At 48.4% G+C, this 21,833-nt stretch overlaps 1 protein-coding gene across 1 annotated transcript in view; it reads left to right on the top strand.

Moving 5' to 3' along the window:
• Positions 1 to 21,833, top strand: part of LOC130283195 (oocyte zinc finger protein XlCOF8.4-like) — a 71,333-nt gene that overhangs the window by 18,871 nt on the left and 30,629 nt on the right. The window contains exons 7-9 of the mRNA XM_056532399.1: positions 6,159 to 6,454; positions 13,678 to 13,770; positions 14,709 to 15,197. Of these exons, the coding sequence (XP_056388374.1) occupies positions 6,159 to 6,454; positions 13,678 to 13,770; positions 14,709 to 15,197 (878 nt within the window). The remainder of the gene's footprint in view (positions 1 to 6,158; positions 6,455 to 13,677; positions 13,771 to 14,708; positions 15,198 to 21,833) is intronic.

The following is a 21,833-nucleotide window of genomic DNA, read 5'->3' as shown; positions in this document are numbered from 1 at the left end:
TAGGTTACATTGTCTAAATTAAAGGGTTACTCCACAGGAAAACATTTTATTTTAAATCAACTGGTGCCAGAAAGTTAAACAGATTTGTAAATTAATTCTATTATAAAATCCCAATCCTTCCAGTACTTATCAGCTGCTGTATAATACACAGGTAGTTCTTTTCTTTTTGAATTTCCTTTCAACAGAGACAACAGTGCTCTCTGCTGACACCTCTGTCCATGTCAGGAACTGTCCAGAGCAGGAGAGGTTTGCTATGGGGATTTGCTCCTACTCTGGATAGTTCCTAAAGTACTGTTACATACACTGCTCCAAAAAATTAAGGGAACACTTAAACAACACAATGTAAACTCCAAGTCAATGACACTTCTGTGAAATCACTCTGTCCACTCAGGAAGCAACACTGATTTACAATCAATTTTACATGCTGTGGTGCAATTGGAACAGACAACAGGTGGAAATTATAGGCAATTAGTAAGACACCCCCAATAAAGGAGTGGTTCTGCAGGTGGTGACCACAGTCCACTTCTCAGTTCCTATGCTTCCTGGCTGATGTTTTGGTCACTTTTGAATGCTGTCAGTGCTTTCACTCTAGTGGTAACATGAGACGGAGTCTACAACCCACACAAGTGGCTCAGGCATTGCAGCTTATCCGGGATGGCACATCAATGCGAGCTGTGGCAAGAAGGTTTGCTGTGTCTGTCAGTGTAGTGTCCAGAGCATGGAGGTGCTACCAAAAGACAGGCAAGTACATTAGGAGACGTGGAGGAGGCTGTAGGAGGACAACAACCCAGCAGCAGGACCGCTACCTCCGCCTTTGTGCAAGGAGGAGCATAGAAACATAGAATGTGTCGGCAGATAAGAACCATTTGGCCCATCTAGTCTGCCCAATAATCTGAATCCTATCAATAGTCCCTGGCCCTATCTTATATGAAGGATAGCCTTATGCTTATCCCATGCATGTTTAAACTCCTTCACTGTATTTGCAGCGATCACTTCTGCAGGAAGGCTATTCCATGCATCCAGAGCCCTGCAAAATGACCTCCAGCAGGCCACAAATGTGCATGTTTCCACTCAAATGGTCAGGAACAGACTCCATGAGGGTGGTATGAGGGCCCGACGTCCACAGGTGGGGGTTGTGCTTACAGCCCAACACAGTGCAGGACGTTTGGCATTTGCCAGAGAACACCAAGATTGGCAAATTTGCTACTGGCACCCTGTGCTCTTCACACATGAAAACAGGTTCACACTGAGCACATGTGGCAGACATGACAGAGTTATGAGACGCTGTGGAGAATGTTCTGCTGCCTGCAACATCCTCCAGCATGACCGGTTTGACGGTGGGACAGTTATGGTGTGGGGTGGCATTTCTTTGGGGGGGGGGGCACAGCCCTCCATGTGCTTGCCAGAGGTAGCCTGACTGCCATTAGGTACCGAGATGAGATCCTCAGACCCCTTGTGAGACCATATGCTGGTGGAGTTGGCTCTGGGTTCCTCCTCATGCAAGACAATGCTAGACCTCATGTGGCTGGAGTGTGTCAGCAGTTCCTGCAAGAGGAAGGCATTGATGGTATGGACTGGCCCGCCTGTTCCCCAGACCTGAATCCGATTGAGCACATCTGGGACATCATGTCTCGCTCCATCCACCAACGCCAAGTTGCACCACAGGCTGTCCAGGAGTTGGCAGATGCTTTAGTCCAGGTCTGGGAGGACATCCCTCAGGAGACCATCCGCCACCATATCAGGAGCATGCTCAGGCATTGTAGGGAGGTCATACGGGCACGGGGAGGTCACACACACTACTGAGCCTAATTCGGACTTGTTTTAGGGACATTAGATCAAAGTTGGGTCAGCCTGTAGTGTGGTTTTCCACTTTGATTTTGAGTGTGACTCCATATCCAGACCTCCATGGGTTGATAAATTTGATTTCCATTGATAATTTGTGTGTGATTTTGTTGTCAGCACATTCAACTATGTAAAGACTAAAGTATTTCATATGATTAGTTCATTCAGATCTAGGATGTGTTATCTTAGTGTTCCCTTTATTTTTTTGAGCAGTGTAAAAAGACTGTTTGTAGGAGGTGGTGACAGTAAGGACAAATCTTCAAAAAATATAATTAAGAGCACTATGTAGTGTGAACACTCTTTTAGGGTGCACAATAGAAATGCAAATATGTAACTCCTTGGGGACGGAGGGCGTACCTATACACCCTCAGCCCACTCCCTTTCTATAACGCGGGGCCACGGTTTTGACTCCGGTTTTAAAACTGTACTGCAACCGCATATGTTTTTTTTTTTAACATGGACGTCAATTGGAAACGCACATGTATACGGTTCCATACGGGAAAACGTATACGGTTTTTACTTTGCACATGCGCATTTGCATCCTAAAGTACCCACCCAAGACCCCTCCCATTAAAAATGGACAACATTTTCAAAAAGGTATGTTTTTTTTTTCTATAAAAACGGACGTAACTGGGGCGTGGCCAGCCATGAGCGAGGACAGACGCTGAACACGAGAGCTCCGTATTCACGGCAGTAATTTGGGGATCCAACCTACCTTTATGGGAGCCCGACGGTCAGGAAGGGGCCGCAAGTCATCAGGACCCCCACAGCGACCTCCGGTCCCGATCCACAACTTTTTCAGCCTGCTCCAGGCCCTTAGAGACCAGGAGGCCCTCATGCCGGGGCACTCCAAAATGGCGCGTGAGCCTCCGGGCGCCGTGCTGCCAGCGCTTTCTCCTCCTGTAACAAGACAAAGTGCGGCGCCCGCAGGAGCAGCGCTGCAGAAGACACATCTCCCGACCCTGCGGGACTTACCGGCGAGACCACCGCTACAACGAAGTCCCCTTCACAGCCCGGGATCTGCGTGTGACTCGGCCGGGTCTCCTCAACAGCTTCCTTCCCTGCCGGCAGGCGCACCGAAGACACAGCCTGTGAAGTCGGAGTGACGCAGCCCTCCTCCACAGCGGACCCGGGGAAACTGCAGCTCCCGGACTACTCCACCCAGCAAGTGAAGTCTGCGGTGGGTGCGCAGGAGACCACAGACAGGCCGACCGCACAGCACCAGTGCGTCCCACTCTCTCAAGCCGTTCCGGCACAGGGAGCGCTGTCTTGATCCCAACAGTGCTTACCCTAACTACTCCCCAGTCAAGCGGGGTCCTCCCCCCGCAGCTACCAGCTTCTATCATACGGGATGTGAACCCCCCTTTCTTCGGTTCTCTCCCAGGAACACCTCCACCTGCAGTGTGGGGGGATGTTGATAATTCTCCCTCCCCTCTTCCTCCTGCCCCTGCTGCAACCCAGTCATCTTTTCTATCTCCTCACGGTGGCCTACTACCTCCTGGGGGTGATGCACCAGAACCACAGAGGTCCATTCCTCCATTTGACCCATCTACGGGTGCGGGAGACCCACTGTCTGCCTCCCTTCCCCCCCTGACCAGGCGGTAGCATTACTTAAGGGGCACCCCGAACTCCAAGCACTACTGGTGCTGCTCCCCACCAAAAGAAATATGACCGCTATGGCTCTGGATATGAAACATGTGGCGACAGGACCTCCAGCCAGTAAACGTGATGTTGCTGACCTACAAAGTAGGGTGAGGGTTCTTGAAAACTTCCAAATCACTGTTCTGGACACGGTGCAGAGTATGCAAGCCACCCTGAGTGCTCAATCCTCCATACAGCAATCCCTGACGGACCACCTTGATGATGTTGAGAATAGGAGCCACCGCAATAATGTCCGCATACGCGGCCTTCTGGAGGCTACCCGGACCTACTGCCCACGGTAGTGGGCGTGTTCAACATGCTACTGGGTCGACCACTGGACAATCATATCGAGACAATGGTCCACTGGGCTCTCAGAGCTCCAAGCACGGATCCTACCCACCTGCGGGACGTCATATGTCGGATTCACAGATTTTCCCTGAAAGAACAGATTATGCTTAAGGTGCGCCAACAGGGTGCAGAGGACTTTGATGGTGCCTCCCTCCAGTTGTACCCTGACCTGTCTAGGCGTACCCTCCGCCAGAGGGCACTCTTACGGCCACTGCTGCAAATTCTTCAGGACCGACAAATACCATACAGATGGGGCTTCCCCTTCGCCCTGAATTTCGCCTCTGGAGACACCGTGGCCACCCTTCGGTTGCCTAGAGACCTCCCCTTGTTTTTATCCACCCTTGGCCTGCCGAACATGTCCCTCCCGGACTGGTCTGCCTTCCTGGCAGACCCCTACACGGCCCCACCAGCGCCCGGCTCATCACAAGGGTCCTCAGCCAAGCGTCCTAATCCAGGTTGGCCGCTTCCACAGCGACCGTGGCGCGGGCGCCGCCAGTCAACTGGGCCGTCCTTGGAGTCCTGAAGCCTGAGTTAGTGCTTTCCCATCAATGAGACTAAGACTAGACTCTCGAGTGGTGACTGTCCTATGCCTGACATTTGTGGCGATGGCCTTGGCGGCCCTCCTGGACTTATAGTTAACCTAGGGTTTGTTTTTCCTGATACCGGGACTGCATTGCTCGCGCCTTCTGAATGGCAGTTGCCATGCGTTTCCCAGTTATCCTCCATACCCTTCTCCTCCCCAACCCCCCCAACCCTCCCCCCCCCTCCACACAACCCTCTGCCCCTATCCTCCTGACCTCCCTCCCATCCATCCTCTTGCCACCTTACATATTCTTCCCCCATTCCATTAGCACCTGGTTGCCTCCATTTCCGTGAGGCTACTGTTCATGCCTTTTCATGGCCGTGGAAGGGACTTTTTTGTCTACATTTATAGCCATTCGCCTAGTATTGTTACTTCCAAACTATTTTGCTCTCAGTAGTTGTTCCCCTCCTGAGCGGTTACCCCCACTTAGGGCCTGTGTGAGGTTTTCACACCCATTTGGCAGACAAACACTGTATTCTGCCGTTAGTGCTACCTTGCAAGTTACCTTGCTTTTTTAGTTTTATTAATTTTTCGTTTTTGGTTCTTAACTCTCCCCTCTCATCCAACCCCCCCCCCCCCTTCCACGCAGCGCTCGGCGATCTCGTATCGCCAACTCAGTCACCTGAAACGCTGTCTGCACTCCATGCAGCTGTGCAATGCGTGGCGTGTGCAGCACTCGGGGGACCGGGACTACACCCATTATTCTAGCCTCCACGCGACCTACAGTAGACTGGATTACATTTTCCTTCCCCACTACTACTTGCCCAGGCTCTCCTCCACACTAATTGGTAATCTCTTTCTCTCGGATCACGCCCCAGTCTTTTGCACGCTACACATGCCCTCACTCAACACCCCACAGTTTTTGTGGCGTCTTAATGAGACCCTTCTCCAGGATCCCCTCTGTTTGGTGGACCTCAAGAGGACCATTACTAATTTCATGGGGGACCATTTGTCCGACAACACGTCACCTCCAATTCAGTGGGAGGCACTCAAAAGCGTACTGAGGGGAGTCCTCATTAGTCATGGCTCCCGCCTTAAAAAGGAGAAAGGGGCGAAAATAAAGCACCTCTTGGAGGAGCTCCATGTCCTGGAGGTCTTACACAAGAGAACGCAGCAGGTGTCCACGTTGAGGGACCTCATTAAGACACGCCACGACCTTCGGGCTCTGTTAAATGACTCATACAGGCAATACCGTCAGAGAAGCTCCTGAGCTTTCTATGAGTGGGGTAACAAGCCGGGTAGATACCTGGCTAGGGCTCTTAGGGACCAGTGTGCAGCACTTTATGTCTCCTTGATATGCTCCCCAGACGGGAGTAAATTGTTCCTTACAGAGGATATTCTCAGGGCCTTTGAACTCTATTACTCCGACCTCTATAACCTTCCCCGGCCCGCATCCCCCCCGCAACCCCTCCCACCCATCTCCTTGCGAGACTACATACATCAGACTGCCCTCCCCAGGCTAGCTGACTCGGTCATTGAAATGCTTGAGGCGCCCTTCACTGAGGAGGAAGTTGCTCGGACTTGCCCTCCGGTAAGAGCCCTGGACCTGACGGCTACTCATCAAAATTCTACAAAACTCTCAAAGAGGCCCTGCTCCCTATACTTAGCACCTTCAACAGCATCTCCCCTGAGTCGACATTCCCCCCCCCCTCATTCCTCAGTGCTTACATCACTTTCACACCCAAAGAGGGTAGCGATCCCAACTTATGTGCTAGTTATCGCCCCATATCCCTCCTTAACACAGACACTAAACTCTTCGCCAAACTGCTTGGGGACCGCTTGGCAGCTGTCCTTGGACCACTGATCCACCCAGATGAAACAGGCTTCCTCAGAACTAGAGAGGCACGTGATAACACAGCGAGGGCCTTCTCTATTGCACACAGGGCCTTTGCCAGTAGACGACCCCTGATGCTTCTCTCACTGGATGCCGAAAAGGCATTCGATCGGGTGGACTGGGGGTTCATGGGGGCCTTCCTGGAACAAATAGGTCTGGGCCCCTCCATGCTGAGCCAAGTGGCAGCTCTATACAGTGACCCCCAAGTTAGGGTTAGAGTATGCGGTTCTCTTTCCCCACGATCCCCATCTGGAATGGAACGCGCCCGGTATGCCCGCTCTCCCCCTTCTTTACATAATTTGTATGGAGCACCTTCTGGTGGCGCTACGTAGTGATCCAGATATTAAGGGTTTTTTCTTGGGGGGGGGGGGGGGAGGGGACGTGCATTTCTGCTCGGCGTTCGATCTCCTTCTTTATCTCTCCTCCCCCCGTACATCCCTCCCGGCTGCTCTGCGGACCCTCCAACTCTACTCCCACTTAATCATAGGATTAATATGTCTAAAAGCATGGCGTTGTCGATAGCCCTCCCGGAGGCGGTTGTCGCCCACATAAAACGGGAATATCCCTTTCAATGGGCCCGGGGGTCGATTAAGTACCTGGGGGTCCGTGTCCCGGCGAACCTGCACGATGTCTTCTCCCTTAATTTCTCGCCACTGCTCTCCGCTCCCGAGCAGGACTTGACTAAGTGGTCAGTGGGTACCTTCTCCTGGCTAGGGAGGGCCAATATCCTCAAAATGAATATCCTACCGCGCCTATTATACCTCTTCCAGGCAGTTCCTCTGACTATCCCTTTTCCATTTTTTCGCAAATTAGACACACTTATTCTCTCCTTCGTCTGGGCGGGGCGACCATCTAGGATCTCCAGGCAAGTGCTGACTACACGAAAGCAGGTGGGTGGGTTGGCGGTCCCTGACTGCCGCCCGTACTATATCGCTGCTACACTTACGAGACTCCTGGAATTCTTCCATGGTTGGACCACAAAGCGATGGGTGGCTGTGGAATTGTTTGGGTCGCCCACGTCGGACGTACTGTGCGCCTTACCATGGGTGACCAGGGAACTTATCTTAACCCTGCGACGCTACCTACCTAAGACTACAATGTTCTCTCCTGACGGTCCCCTGACCCCTGTCCTTGGTAACCCCCTTTTCCCACCCGGGTTGTCTCGCTCCTCCTTTCTTGGTCACTCTGCATCTCCGACTCTCCCCCTGAAGACTTTCCTAACAGGGACTGTGCTATGCTCCTATGCTGATTTGGTGCCGGAACCCCTCCGTACTCCAGCTAGATGAATGCAATATCTGCAACTCAACCATTTTGTGGAGACCGCTGGCAGGACCCTCCATTTGACTAGGCCACTTCTCCCCTTCGAGGTGCTGTGTACTTCCACCTCCCCAGTGTCCAGGGCGGTCTCCCAGATTTACAGCCTCCTTTTGGATGAGGCGACTCAGAACCCCCCAGCGTTTGCGACGGCCTGGGAGGTGGAGCTGCACACAACCTTTGCACCATCAGACTGGTCTGCAGCTGTCCTCCGATGCCACAAATTCTCCATCTCCTGTAGGGCTCAGGAAACAAATTACAAAATAGTCTCTAGATGGTACAGGGTTCCCATATTACTGCACAAAATGTACCCATCGGTATCGGACTTGTGTTGGCATTGTGGGAGAGCTCAGGGCACCATGTCCCATATCTGGTGGTCCTGTACTTCTCTACAACCCTTCTGGTCGGTTGTGATCTTGCGAATCTCAACAGTGACAGGTGTGTCCTACCCAAATGACCTGAAGGTCCTTCTCTTGTCTATCATGCCTGCAGCTCGGAAATCCCCTGCTAAAACCCTAGCCCAATTCATGCTCATGGCCGCTAGATCAGTGATCCCCAGGCATTGGAAGACCCCCCCACTGTCCCTGAATGGTATCAAGAGATCCTGTTCCTTTGTCGTATGGAAGAATTGATGGCAGACTCTTCGGGCCGCGACAAAAAGTATGTTGTGACCTGGAGACCCTGGCTGACGTTCCTAGAAACTCCCCTCTACAGAGAGGGGTGATGTCAGTCATGGACTTCCCCCCCCCCCCCCCCCCCGACTGCCAAGCTCTTCTCCGGTGTCATCCCCTGCTGACGGGCGAACCCTGGTCCGAGCCGGTACCGAGCCAGGACCGAGGCGGTGCGGGTCGCCATATTTCAGGTCAGTCTTTATCCCCCCCTTGCTTCCCTCTGTCTCCTTTTCTTCACTCTTCCTCCCTCTGCTTTCCCTCAGTCCCATCCTCAGTCCCCCCCCCCCCCCCCGCCCTCTCTCCCTAACTACTCTCCCTTTGCTGTCCTTCCCTTTTTCCTATCCGATTATTCTCCAGTGCAGATGTTGGTACTATACTGCCTTGCTCTGAGTTTCGCTCATTTGTCGGCAGTACTTTGCTTGATGCTCCGATGTTCATAGCGTGCTGTTAGTCTTATGCTCTATACTGTCAATGCCTGAGCAATTACATACTTATTGACTGCTTCCACTGCACTGGAATTATCATTCTATGGTTTGTATGGCTTCTTTCACACTATAAAATGTATCCGTTTTAAAGATCCGTTTGATGTTCCGTTATGAAAACCCTGAAAATCCCATACGTCCTTAGAAAATCCCATTATAGTCTATGGGATTTTTACATTAACTGTTTTAATCCCTATTGCACTATTTCTTCCGTTCATTCTCCTGTCACAAAATAACGTCCATTACAAAAACAGAACAAGTCCCAGATAGTATCCTCATCCAGGGTGGATTTATGTGTAGATTCTAAAGGATAGCAGTCAATGAGCAAGCTTGTCAATTGAAATGCAGCTTCCTTCTTAAAGGGGTACTCCACTGCTCAGCGTTTGGAACAAACTGTTCCGAACGCTGGAGCCGGCACCGGGAGCTCGTGACGCATAGCCCCACCTCCTCATGCCATCACACCCCGCCCCCTCAATGCAAGTCTATGGGAGGGGGCGTGACGGCTGTCACGCCCCATCCTATAGACTTCCATTGAGGGGCGGGGCTATGACATTAAGAGCTCCCGGCGCCGGCTCCAGCGTTCGGAACAGTTTGTTTCAAACGCTGAGCAGCGGAGTATCCTTTTAAATCTAGCAGCATGCTTGATAAGAATTTCTCACAGTACACATTTCAACGATTTCCATTGTATCTGAGGAAAGAAGGAATTTGATGCACAATTGAAGGCAAAATGTTTGATAGTAGATCTCAACTCTTCTAAATACAACTAGTCTGCCAAGAAGAATTTTAGTCTCCAAATAAATTTCTTAGGACTGTCAAGTGGGAATGACAAAACTTAATGGATCGAGGCATGATCCAAATAGATAATATTACCATATAGACGAAGAAACTACGCATGGTTGCAAATGATAGTTTATTTTACTATATTCTACCCAATCTAAGGATTGAGGTTTAAAAACATAATATAATACCTATACACCAGGATGCCATATTATTAATGCAGTAACTAAATGTTACAATTATACTATTATGAAATAAAACTGACTATTCACCAATATCACCAATAACACCATTATACACAAATAATTGTGCTACGCCAAAATGGGATCTGTCTAATACATTATTTAACTCCCTTAGAACATGGAGGTGAATGGCACTTTACTTCCTGGGTTAGACAGTTGACATGTACTGGGAAGTTGTTACGCCGAGCGCTCCGGGTCCCCACTCCTCCCCGGAAGCGCTCGCTGCGTTCTCCTGTTCGCAGCGCCCCGGTCAGACCCGCTGACCGGGAGCGCTGCGATAATGTCCCTAAACGGGATGCGATGCGGGACGCGCCCGCTCGCGGTTCGCATCCCGGCCCGCTTACCAGACTCGCTCCCCGTCTGTTCTGTCCCGGCGCGCACGGCCCCGCTCCCTAGGGCGCGCGCGCCCCGGCTCTCTGCGATTTAAAGGGCCAGTGCGCCACTGATGGGCGCCTGGTTCTAATTAGTGTGTTCACCTGTGCACTTCCCCATATAACCTCACTTCCCCTTTCCTTCCTTGCCGGATCTTGTTGCCATTGTGCCAGTGAAAGCGTTCCTTGTGTATCCCAAGCCAGTGTTCCAGACCTCTTACCGTTGCCCCTGACTACGATCCTTTCTGCCTGCCTTGACCTTCTACTACGTCCGACCTTGCTCTTGCCTAATCCCTTGTACCGCGCCTATCTCAGCAGTCAGAGAGGTTGAGCCGTTGCCGGTGGATACGACCTGGTTGCTACCGCCGCTGCAAGACCATCCCGCTTTGCGGCGGGCTCTGGTGAATACCAGTAGCAGCTTAGAACCGGTCCGCCGGCACGGTCCACGCCAATCCCTCTCTGACACAGAGGATCCAGCCTGCCGAATCCTGACAGAAGTTTACCTTATCCTTCTGTATTTACCTGATATTTTACTTTCCTCTGTGAATTTTTAGAATTTGCATAACTTTTTTGTGCCTTTTTGAAATAGACGATTTTTGTAAAACTGTCTGTGGGTTGCAGGGCTGTGCAGTTGCCCCTGCAGTGGACAGTATTTATTAACTGCGCCTTTGTTAAAAAAAAGTGCAACATTTTGGTGCAAACTGTACAAATAAACCGCAAATGTAGACCATGAACAACTTGGCTTAAAAAAAAAAAAAAAGACAGACCACAGTGAAAAGACTTTCAAGCACTGGGGGGGATAGAAGAAGAGCGCAGCACCTGGCACTCCTCACCCAGGTGGCCAGGTCCTGACAACCCAGATGGCTTCTTGACAAGCCCTATCGCCCCCCGCTACTGTGAATGATGCGGCAGCACACTACAGGAGCACAGTGCCGATAAACCCCCAACAGCCCGTCCAACCCACCCCCCAGACCGGCCAGACCAGATTCCGGCTAACAACGCTCAGTATCTCAGGTATGTCCGGCCGTGCCTTTCACTTGCTGTTTGTGTGTGAATTAGACAGTCAGACGCACCTCTGCAGAACACATCCCCACATCATAATTTATTTCATCATACCCCTTCCAGCCTCAGTCGTCACTCTCATCTTGTGTCGTCACTTCGTGACCCATCCTCCGAGGGGTTAAACTGGAGCGAGGCTGCATCTAACATCACGTCTAACGTCATGTGACGTCAGTCACTCAGTGGGGGCGGAGCTGCGCTGATGTCCCTTATGTCAGCACAGCAAAGGAAACAGGTGGACTTTGGTAAGCCGAGTAAGTGACAGCATGGCCGGGGTTTGGTTGGGAGGTATTCATAAGGCAAAGCATGGTGGGGTTGGGGGGGGTCAGTGTGATAAGGAACAGCAGTGTTGGGGGGGTTGTATGAGGAACATCCGGGTTGGGTGGTATGATAAGGCACAGCATGGTGGGGTCTGGGGATGATGAGGCACAGTATGTGGAGGTTGGGGTGATGAGGCACATTTTATAATGTAAAGCCTGGGACACAGTATATGGGGGCACAAGTGTATAATTAATTTATTTAAATTAATAATACACTTTTTTTTTAATTATACACAGTTTGTTTTGCATTTAAGAGGTATAGTATATATTTTAAGTACTATCTGGGGTGGAATGGTTTTTATAGACCACAGTATGTTGCAGTTTTATATTTATAGGGCACAGTGTGTGGTAGTAGTTAATTCAAAGGACACAGTGTGTAACATGGTTATTTTTAGGGGGACAGTATGTGGCAGCATTATATTCAGGGGATACAGTGCATGGTAGTATCATATTCAGAGAGTACAGTGTATGGCAGTATTATATTAAGGGGCACAGTGTGTGAAATAATTATATTCAGAGGGCGCAGTAAGTGGCAGTATAATATTCAGCGGGTACAGTGGGTGGCAGTATTATCTTCAGAGGGCGCAGTAAGTGGCAGTATTATATTTAGCGAGTACGATGTGTGGAAGGGTTATATACAGAGGGCAGTGTGTGACAGTATATTTACAGGCACAGTAGGTGGCAGTATTATATTCAGAGTGTGCAGTGTGTGGCACTAATGTATTCAGAGAGTACACAGTGTTTGTGTGGCAGTATTATATTCAAAGGGTATAGTGTGTAGCAGTATTATATTCAGGGGTACAGTGTGTGGTAGTATTAGATTCTGGAGCACAGTGTGTGGCTGTATTATATTCATGGGCACAATGTTTGGAAGTATTATATTAATTATTATTTTCATATAGAAAATCAGAATCTGATGACGAAGTAAGGAGCCAATGCCATATGGGTGTCAAGTTCTTCAGACAAAAAATTTAGCTCGAAGAGAGTACAGGCAACTTAGTCTGAGGAAAAACAAAAGTAAAAAAAATTTGTGCCTTATTTACTATCGTCCTTGTGCCTTTTTGATAAATTCAGCACACAACAGCAAAAAAACAGCTGTGCAAAATAAAACCACACAAAAAAGGACTTTGCATAGCAAAACAATGATAATTCTCCCCCAATATGTTTAATATATTCACTTATTCATCATTCATGTCTATACGTTTCCCCTTTTTACTTTTTAAAGGGCTACCACTTTGAGTTTTAACCATTCATGTAATTAAATAAAATTTTGGGTTTAGTTTTGCTCTTTGGCGATGTGTGTCTTTGTCTCTAGTTTTGCTGTTTTTATCAGTTTTTTTTTCTTATTTTTGTCCTATAGCTTGGAAAAAACCCTTGGAAAAAACAGAGTTCACAGAGGGGGTAAACACTTAAAATATAACATTTAATGAGAACCTGTTAAAATACAAAAAAAAAACACTAACATGTAGCACAAGTGCAGCGCATGTATCACAACTACCGCAGACCAAACGGGATAATGGCACCGAGGTGCATCTGTATGACCCCTCTGTGAACTCTGTTTTTTCCAAGGGTACTATACCAATGCCCCACTAGCAGTTTGGTAATAATTGTACTGTGAGTTGATTTCCATATTTTCTTTTGACTGAGGATGGCTGGTTTTCTGGCGGGGGCCTCAACACTGATAGTTGGGCTACAGAGGTTTCGGATGTTTTCTCTGATAAAGTCTTTATTCAAAAACAGTATACGCCCTCATTTAAATCAGCCTTTAGGGAGCTGACACACCACTACAAGAAACACATCACTGCTTGGTGGGAAATCCGTAGTCTTGAAAACTATCTTAAAATCAGATAGTACCAAGAGGTCTGCGTATAAATTTGACTCCAGCCTCCAGAGTGAGAAGCCCTGGTCTCATGACCAAGTGGGAGAAGGAAGCTACACAGAGCTCCCTAAGATTTATGCAGCTGCTCCTGGAGGAGGAGAAGACTAACATTGTGGTCCTCGAGGAGAGACTGCGGTCCCAGATACAGGTCACACAGGGCTTCTCATCTGAGGCCGAATTTTAAGCTAAAGAGATACAACTTAAAAATACGGTAGAGCCTTTCCAGTACCACCTAAAGGAGAGAAAGCACAGGCAATTTGTGCGTGACCTGCAGGATTACAAGGATAATAAGGTCTATTCTTTCATCTCCAAAGGTGGTACTGGAGCCTCTGAAGCTGAGGGCTCCTCCACAGAGACGGACGTCTCTGATTCAGATAGGGAGTCACAATCTAAAGGAAGGGGTCGAGGTAATAACAGGGGTAAAAGAGGAGGTCGGCCACGCAATAGAGGCGGGAGAGGAGGTTCCAACAACCCCAGTGATCCATCTTTTTTTTTAGAAAAAGGCCCACAATACACCACCTACCCCCTCCGCAACCAGAACAATTAAATCACTCTACCTCACAGATTATTAACCTATCTTCTTATTCCTTAAACCAAGCAGAGATGTGTATCCTAAGTAAAGGTCTGGGCTATGTTCCTACTAACATCTTTAACCAATTCAACTGGGTTAAGGATCTCCACCTTTTCGCACGTAAGTTACAGTGGCGGAAATTTCATGCTAATAGTGAACGAAGGAGTGCCCAGGAGTTGGGCATCCCCACTGACGTGTTACAGGGTGCAGAGATTCTTGTGGACCTTCTCACTGAAAGTGAGACAGCCACTGGTGTGGGTCCTTTTACTTCTCTAAAAAACAAAAGTACCTGCATGCCCCCTGTAGGAGATATCCCCGGTGTGGAGGTTGGTACTTGGTGAATTGGAACAGTTAGATCCCGTTACACACCGTAATTACGGTCATGAAGAGATGTTAGCCCTGCAAAAATTGGAACGGGACCGGTCCCTGGTCATTAATCCCTCCGATAAGGGAGGCAATATTGTGATCATGGACTGGTCCAAATACCGTACTATGTGTCTGAATCTACTGTCTGATGCGATCAGTTATGAGATTCTGAGAATCTGAGTCCTTTCTGAGAGAACTTAAGGGGTTGGTGGAGAACGCTAAAAGTACTGGTTTACTGAATACTGAGGAGGCAGAATTCTTAGTACCACGCTTTCCTGTAACGGCTACCTTTTATGCCCTACCGAAGGTGCACAAGGGCACCTCAACCCTCAAGGGTAGACCGATAGTCTCGGGTGTGGGAAACATTACCCAGAACGTGGGCACTTTGACATTGACATCATCCTTAAGCCCTTCGTTCTGGTGTTACCTTCCTACACCAGGGACACCACTGATCTGCTACAAAAGTTGGACGGTCTGACTCTTGAGGGTAACTGCCTGCTAGCTAGCGTTGACGTAGAATCACTATATACTTCTATACCTCATGAGCTAGGTTTACAGGCTGTAGAATTCTTTTTACGGAGTAGAGGCATACAGTTTCGAGCCCACAGGCAGCTGGTTCTTGACCTCCTGAGATTCACACTGACTAGAAATGTCTTTGTGTTTGACAAGCGCACCTACAACCAGCTCAGAGGAACGGCCATGGGGAGCCCATGTGCCCCCACCTACGCAAACTTATATCTGGGCTGGTGGGAGGAGTCAGTGGTGTTCAGTGAGGCATTACAACATCATACGGAACTAGTTGGCTTGTGGGCTCGATACATTGATGACGTGTTCATCCTCTGGAATGGTACCCCTGACCAGTTTGCTAGTTTTGTGGCGGCCCTGAAAGTCAATGAGGTTGGTTTGAGGTTTACATATGAGATTCATCCTCAGGAACTTCCCTTCCTAGATGTTCTCATTAGCAAAAATGGTAGAGGGTCGCTTGATACGACTGTCTATCGTAAACCTACGGCCACAAATTCTTTATTAAACTGGCACAGTCACCACCCCAGACCATTGTGCAAAGGTATACCCAAAGGGTAGTTCCTTAGGATGAAGAGAAACTGTTCCACAACCGTTGAGTTAAAAAAACAGGCAGCTGACCTCAGGCAGAGGTTCAGAGACCGGGGTTACCCGGATTGGGTCCTGAGAAGGGCATATCATGAAACACAGCAGAGAGACCGGAGCAAACTCTTGGTACCGAAAACCAAACCACAAACAGATGACATCATGGGTATAGTGGCCACCTTTGATGGTGGTACAAGAGAGGTGAAGATGATCCTTGAAAAATATTGGCATGTACTGCAAATGGACCCTGACCTAAAACCTATATTAGGTGAGCGCCCCCAAATATCATTTAGATGTGGCCGCAGTATTGGGGACCGTCTGGTGTGCAGCCACTTTGTGCGACCCACGACGGCCCCCACCTGGCTGGATCGCTAGACCACGGGGTGTTTCAGGTGCAGTGGGTGCATAGCCTGTAATTCCATTCATGTCACCAAGTCATTCACCAGCTCTGTGACAGGTCGCTCCTTTGTGATCACAGATTTTATTAACTGTCGATCCAAAGGTGTGATATACAAGGCCACATGTACCTGTGGCCTCGAATACGTCGGATAAACCATCCGTGAATTCAGGCGTAGAATAGGGGAACATCTCATGGACATCACACGTAAGGTGGACAAGCCTGTTGCTAGACATGTGGAGGAGGCACATGGGGGTGATCCTATGGTTCTGAAATTTGTGGGGATGGAGATTGTGAGATCTCCTGTTCGGGGGGGGGGGGGGGGGTGATTGGGATAGACTCATTTTGCAAAAAGAGACCCAATGGATCTTCACCTAAGGGTCCCAATGAACAACTGAGCTATGCCTGCTTTTTATAATAATCCCCCCCTTCCCTCTTCTCCATCTGTGCATCTCCCCTCGCTGATGAATCAACTATGCTCCCCTCTCTTTGCTGTTATATCATTGTGCCTTGTCTCATTTATCCCTTGCTGTTTATTCTTAACTTATCATCAACTTTAATTCATTCTGTTACCTGTCCATATATTCCACTAATGTGCCTGGTTTTTATGAGGAACTCCCGCTCTGCCAGTTTTCACAGCCCTCAAACTCATGTAATCATTATACCTTGCGTTGACAGCGCTCTGTTTACTATCGGAGCGCTGCTTAGCAATGAAGACGCTCAGCTCCGCAGTATTAGCGGCGCCTCCGGACTGATGTCGGCTCCCGGAAGTGACGCCGGTGTCCGGATTCGTCGTGCATCACGGATGATGAGCGCGGCCCGGTGAGTACCTGTATATCTATATATACCAAGCTATGCCGTCGATCGGGCAGCGTGGATCACACAACCGGGACCACATACCCTGCCACTGTAGGGGGAATTCTCATGCCATCCGCCACTGCGTGTCCGGTCACGTGAGTTACAGCCAGGACAGGGCTCTGTCCAGGCCATATGTGAACTGTCTGTGTCTATACCAGCATGTTACTCAGTTAATGTTCTGTACTGGGGGACGTTCACATACGACTCCTTGCTATGCACTTTAAGATACGGTTTACTGTTATCAATGTACTGTATTTTCTAGGGCACTTTCTGCTGCACATGATTCTGTGCTGTTTTTGCACACCCACTGCACTTTATAATACTAGCTGCTAATATCTGAGTACTGTATATTTGTGGTTTCTGTGTGGCATTGGTGGTGTTGCATACTGGCACCCCCATTGTTCCGATTGTTTACAGCCCCTGATGAACCCACTTCACATGGGGGAAATGCGTTGGGCTCTCCATTTCTCAGGTTGTTATTGTGTTTTTTTACAGGGACAGACCAAGGGATAGATCGGGGCAGGGGTCGTCCTTTTTAGGACGAGTGCTACGACGGTCCCTGTGCGAGCAGGGGTAGCCCTCACTTCATCTCCCCTGTCAGGGCTCATTAAGGTCCCCCATCCATAGGATTCCTAGACTCCTCCATACAGATGCACCTCGGTGCCATTATCCGTTTGGTCTGCGGTAGTTGTGATACATCCGCTGCACTTGTGCTACATGTTAGTGTTTTTTTTTTGTATTTTAACAGATACTCATTAAAGGGTACCTCTCATCAAATAAACTTTTGATATATTTTAGATTAGATTAATGAATGTTGAATAACTTTCCAATAGCATGTTAATGAAAAATATGCTTCTTTCTATTGTATTTTTCCCGATCAGTCCTGTCAGCAAGCATTTCTGACTCATGCTGGAGTCCTAAACACTCAGAGCTGCCAGCCTGCTTTGCTCACAGCCAAACAGGCTGTGAACAAAGCAGGCTGGCAGCTCTGAGTGTTCTCCTTTGTGAACAAAGCAGACTGGCAGCTTGTAGTGTTTAGGACTCCAGCATGAGTCTGAAATGCTTGCTGCCAGGCTGGTAGGGAGACCCCTAGTGGTCATTTCTTCAAAGTGGAAAATTAAATAGAAAGAAGCCTATTTTTTTAATAACATGCAATTGTAAAGTTATTCTGCATACATTAATCTATAATATATCAAAAGTTTTTTTGATGAGAGGTACCCTTTAAATGTTATATTTTAAGTGTTTACCCCCTCTGTGAACTCTATAATCAGATCTCAGTTGGGTCTTTTGGTTGTGTTTCTTCTGTTTACGAGATTTGAACCGTCCAACCTTAGACCACTGGGGCATTTTCGGCAGGGCTGGTAGAGTGTGGCTAAGTTGGATGGGCAGCCAGGAGGGTACGTCCATAGGATCAATGCCCAGGAAGGCCCCAACTTCTCTAACTCCTCAGGCTCACGGACTGCAAGGCGCCTTCCATCTTTAAGCACAAAAAAGCCAAATGAGTATAGCCAGGTGTAAGGGACATTCAGGTAACATAAGCACTGGAGCAGTGGGTTGAGCAACCCGCGCTTTGTATGGGTGGAAGATGCAATCTCCTGAAACAGTTTGACAGCAACCCCTTCATGAAGGATCAAATCCGTTTCTGTGCTGGCTTTTAAAATGGCCGCCGTATCTAAGAAACTAAGAAGGCCCGCAGATTATATCTCCCTGTGGCTCTGACGGTTTCGGTTTTGGTCTCAGCACCCTATGGACCCCTTCAATGGAGATTTCTGCTGCGAGGTCCGCTCCCACTAAGAAGGAGAATATTTGGCGGGTTACTGTGGAAAGAGCTTCATTAGCAAAGGACTCAGGTACCCCCATTTATGCAGATATTCTGTCATCTACTATGGTTCTCCTTGTCTTCCAGAAGGAGGAACGCTCTAGTAAGCTGCATCTCTTTGCAACTGAGTTGGTGCGATGCCGAGTCGCAAAAGGATACAGTGTCAGTGAGGGCGCCTTCTAGATGTTCTGTGCGGCAGCCTACCTGCTTCACGTCGGCTTTGCCATGGCTGCCTGCATAGCCCTCGTGACTGCCTGCTGAACCATCTTCTTGATGAGAGATCTGGAGATTGAGAGCCTAGTATCTTCACCTCCAGAGTCCATCTGAGTTCCCTGAAGGCTCTCCATTTTGGACCGCGCTGGGCTCTGAGACTACTTCTTTTTCAGGAATGTCGCTATGTCTGATTGATTTTTCGTGCCTAAAGTGCACCAGGAGTATCTCCCAACTTGTTCCCATTCTGCCCATGTTGGATGTAGAATAAATGCGGTAGGATACAGATTAGGACTCAGGCTGTGGAGAGCAGTGCGTTCATGCAGCCATCCAGCTCTGCTGTCAGGCTCCGCCCCCCCCCCTCCCCCACAAAAAATAAAAAAATAAAAAAAATAACAGGACAGAACAGGATATCAAACCGTCGTAGACTATAGTTTTGTGCACAGGAAAAAAATATGCAGAAAAACTGATAAGTACAAAAACTTACACAACCTGATGCATCTTTTTGTGTCAATTTTTATATGGGTGGTCAGTAGGCAAGCTATACGGTTGTATACTGTTTTTGAATACAAAAACTGATTCAAAACAGTATAGCAAAATCAGGATGTGAATGCACCCTAGTCTGGGTTATTGGAACGCCAATCATCCCGACCACTAGACAGTTTCCCCAGGATATATCAGCTCTCCCTGCATTTATTTGTATGTGTCCAAAAACTACATATTTGCCACATGGTGTTTTTTTTAATATTTATTTATTTATTTTTTAAATGCTGCGACTAGATGTTAGCTAGGACTCCATAGGCAGTGTTTCGCATTTCAGTATTCACATAGCAGTACTTTGCATCAGTATTTGTAAACCTAAATCAGGAGTGCGCCCAAAACATGGATAAGATAGAAAAGGGGGTAAAAAAAGGAACAAGAGGTGCGCCCCTAGTGAAGACCGTTTGACAGTGGGATTCAAGAAAAATCAAAGATGGGTTCTTACCCTTAGGTGTTGTGCTCAGGGCACAACACCTACAGTAGCGTCTAGAGAGAGAGAACGGCGGGACCGCTGCCACGAGGAACTTCCCCGGGTGACGTCAGTCTATCCGGTGGAAGTGCAGCAAGGAAGTTTTCAGAAAATAGGTTCCTCAAATGAAGGGGCTGGTCCCCAAGTCAGATATTAAAGTTTTATTTGCAAAGCGTTTCGATCCCGGACAGGGATCTTCATCAGGCATCTGACGAAGATCCCTGTCCGGGATCGAAACTTGGGGACCAGCGCCTTCTTTTGAGGAACCTATTTTCTAAAAAGGGTCTGAAGAAGCGTGATACGCACGCGCAACAGCTGTCACCCAGCTTCCCACTGATGAGCTAGTCCTACCTTCTGGCGTCCGTGCTCCATGTCTCTGCACCGTTGATAAGAAATAAAGAAAATTGCACCGTATCCTGGTGAGTGACGTCCCTCTCTTTCTCCTTTGTGCATACTATTTTCTAAAAACTTCCTTGCAAAACATGGATAAGGTCAGGGCCCAGCACCTAGGCGCAGGGTGGGCAGAAGATGAAGGGGAGCGCAGTTTGGCAAGCAGAGGAAGGATCCCCGTTGCACCACTACGTCTGACTGACACACAGTGGTTTGGAGAAGGGCAGGTGGTGCAAAAATGTCACTGGGCGCAGCTGCTAATGGGCTGCTTCCTTCTTCCTGATTCCTCCCTAATGACATAATCATGCTGCAGCGCTCCTTTACAGTGAGTAAAGTCCTGCAGCATGGTGAGGGCTGGTGGGCCAACAGCCCTTCACAGAGTGCACTACAGAAGGACCTGTTACAGTGCCCATTTGCAGTTTTCAATCACATGCTTGGTGCCAGAGAGTCAAGCCGTCACCCAGCCAGAACTACAGTGGGAGCAGAGGAGCCTTTAGTTAGGACTTCTGGTGCTTCCCTGCGTGCCGTCCACTGCAGCTCCCCTACTCACCTCACGTTGTCTGTGCCAGAAATCTACAGAGACAAGGAGCTGCAGTGGCACAGTATAAGGGCCAAAGGAGGTCCATCTTCTATATGAGGGCCATAGGAGTCCCTAACTACTAACTACTATATGGGGGCAAATCCACATTTCCTGAAAAAATGGCATCCTTTCAGTATGCTGCAATTTTGAAAAACCTGCCCTAAGCCTAAAAATGGCACAAAAGGATTTAATAAAAAAAAAAAAAAAAAACACTAAAAGAAAAAATATGCCATGTGGGTCTGGCGTTTTATGCTTCCCTATTCAGGAGTTCCCCCTTCAATTCTTCCAATAAAAATCGAATGATCAATCATGTCTTGTAATGAGTAAAATGCAGGAGAAACAACAGCAGATTAAAAAACAACCAAACAACATCTTGTGGGAAAAAACAACACAAAAGTTTTATTATGGAGGAAAAAATGAGGGAGCACATTTTTGTGGTATTTTTTTTCAGGTCTCCAAAAAACTCCAAACAAAATTTGTGTCTGTTGGAAGCCAAGAACTGATCTCTCACCCGTTCTTCAAATCAGACATAGAGAGACCCAGGTCTGCAAGCATTTGGCGCCTGAGTCCTATTCATTAGGGTGCTCTGTGTGGACCTACATCTTTCCACACCCGATCTGAAGAACAGTGGGAGATAAGCTTTAGGCTATGTTCATACATTGGAATATCCGCACAGAAAACCTCTGTGCGGACATTCTGCAGACTGCGGTCGCCGGCATAGCATGCCAGCAATAGGGCAGCACAGGAATGCACCGTTTCATAGACAACTATGTGTTCTGTGCGGACTCTGCAGAAAGAATGGACAGGTTCATTCTTACTCATGACACGGAAATCGGAATTTCTGTGCCAGAAACATCTGCCGCGGAATTTCCGGCGTGTGCACAGCGCAGCAGAGTCCCATTGAATACAATGGGACTCTGCTGCTGCCGAATCTTCGGCAGAATTCCAATGCGGAATGCTACACGGACGTGTAAACTATCCCAAAGGCTATATTGATACACAGTAATTTGGGCTACAAATTGATCAAACCATGGACTGTTATTTAGGGCATCAACATAGTTTTTTATAACGAACAGAGTATTGGATCTAAGGATGTGCATAGCCGTAGCAGCACAAAATGCGCTGTTCATCTGCCAATATACACCATGTTGAATAATGTCTCA

The sequence above is a fragment of the Hyla sarda genome, chromosome 7, assembly GCF_029499605.1.
Source record: "Hyla sarda isolate aHylSar1 chromosome 7, aHylSar1.hap1, whole genome shotgun sequence".
Taxonomy (NCBI): domain Eukaryota; kingdom Metazoa; phylum Chordata; class Amphibia; order Anura; family Hylidae; genus Hyla; species Hyla sarda.
This window is presented reverse-complemented; position numbering and strand designations above follow the sequence as displayed.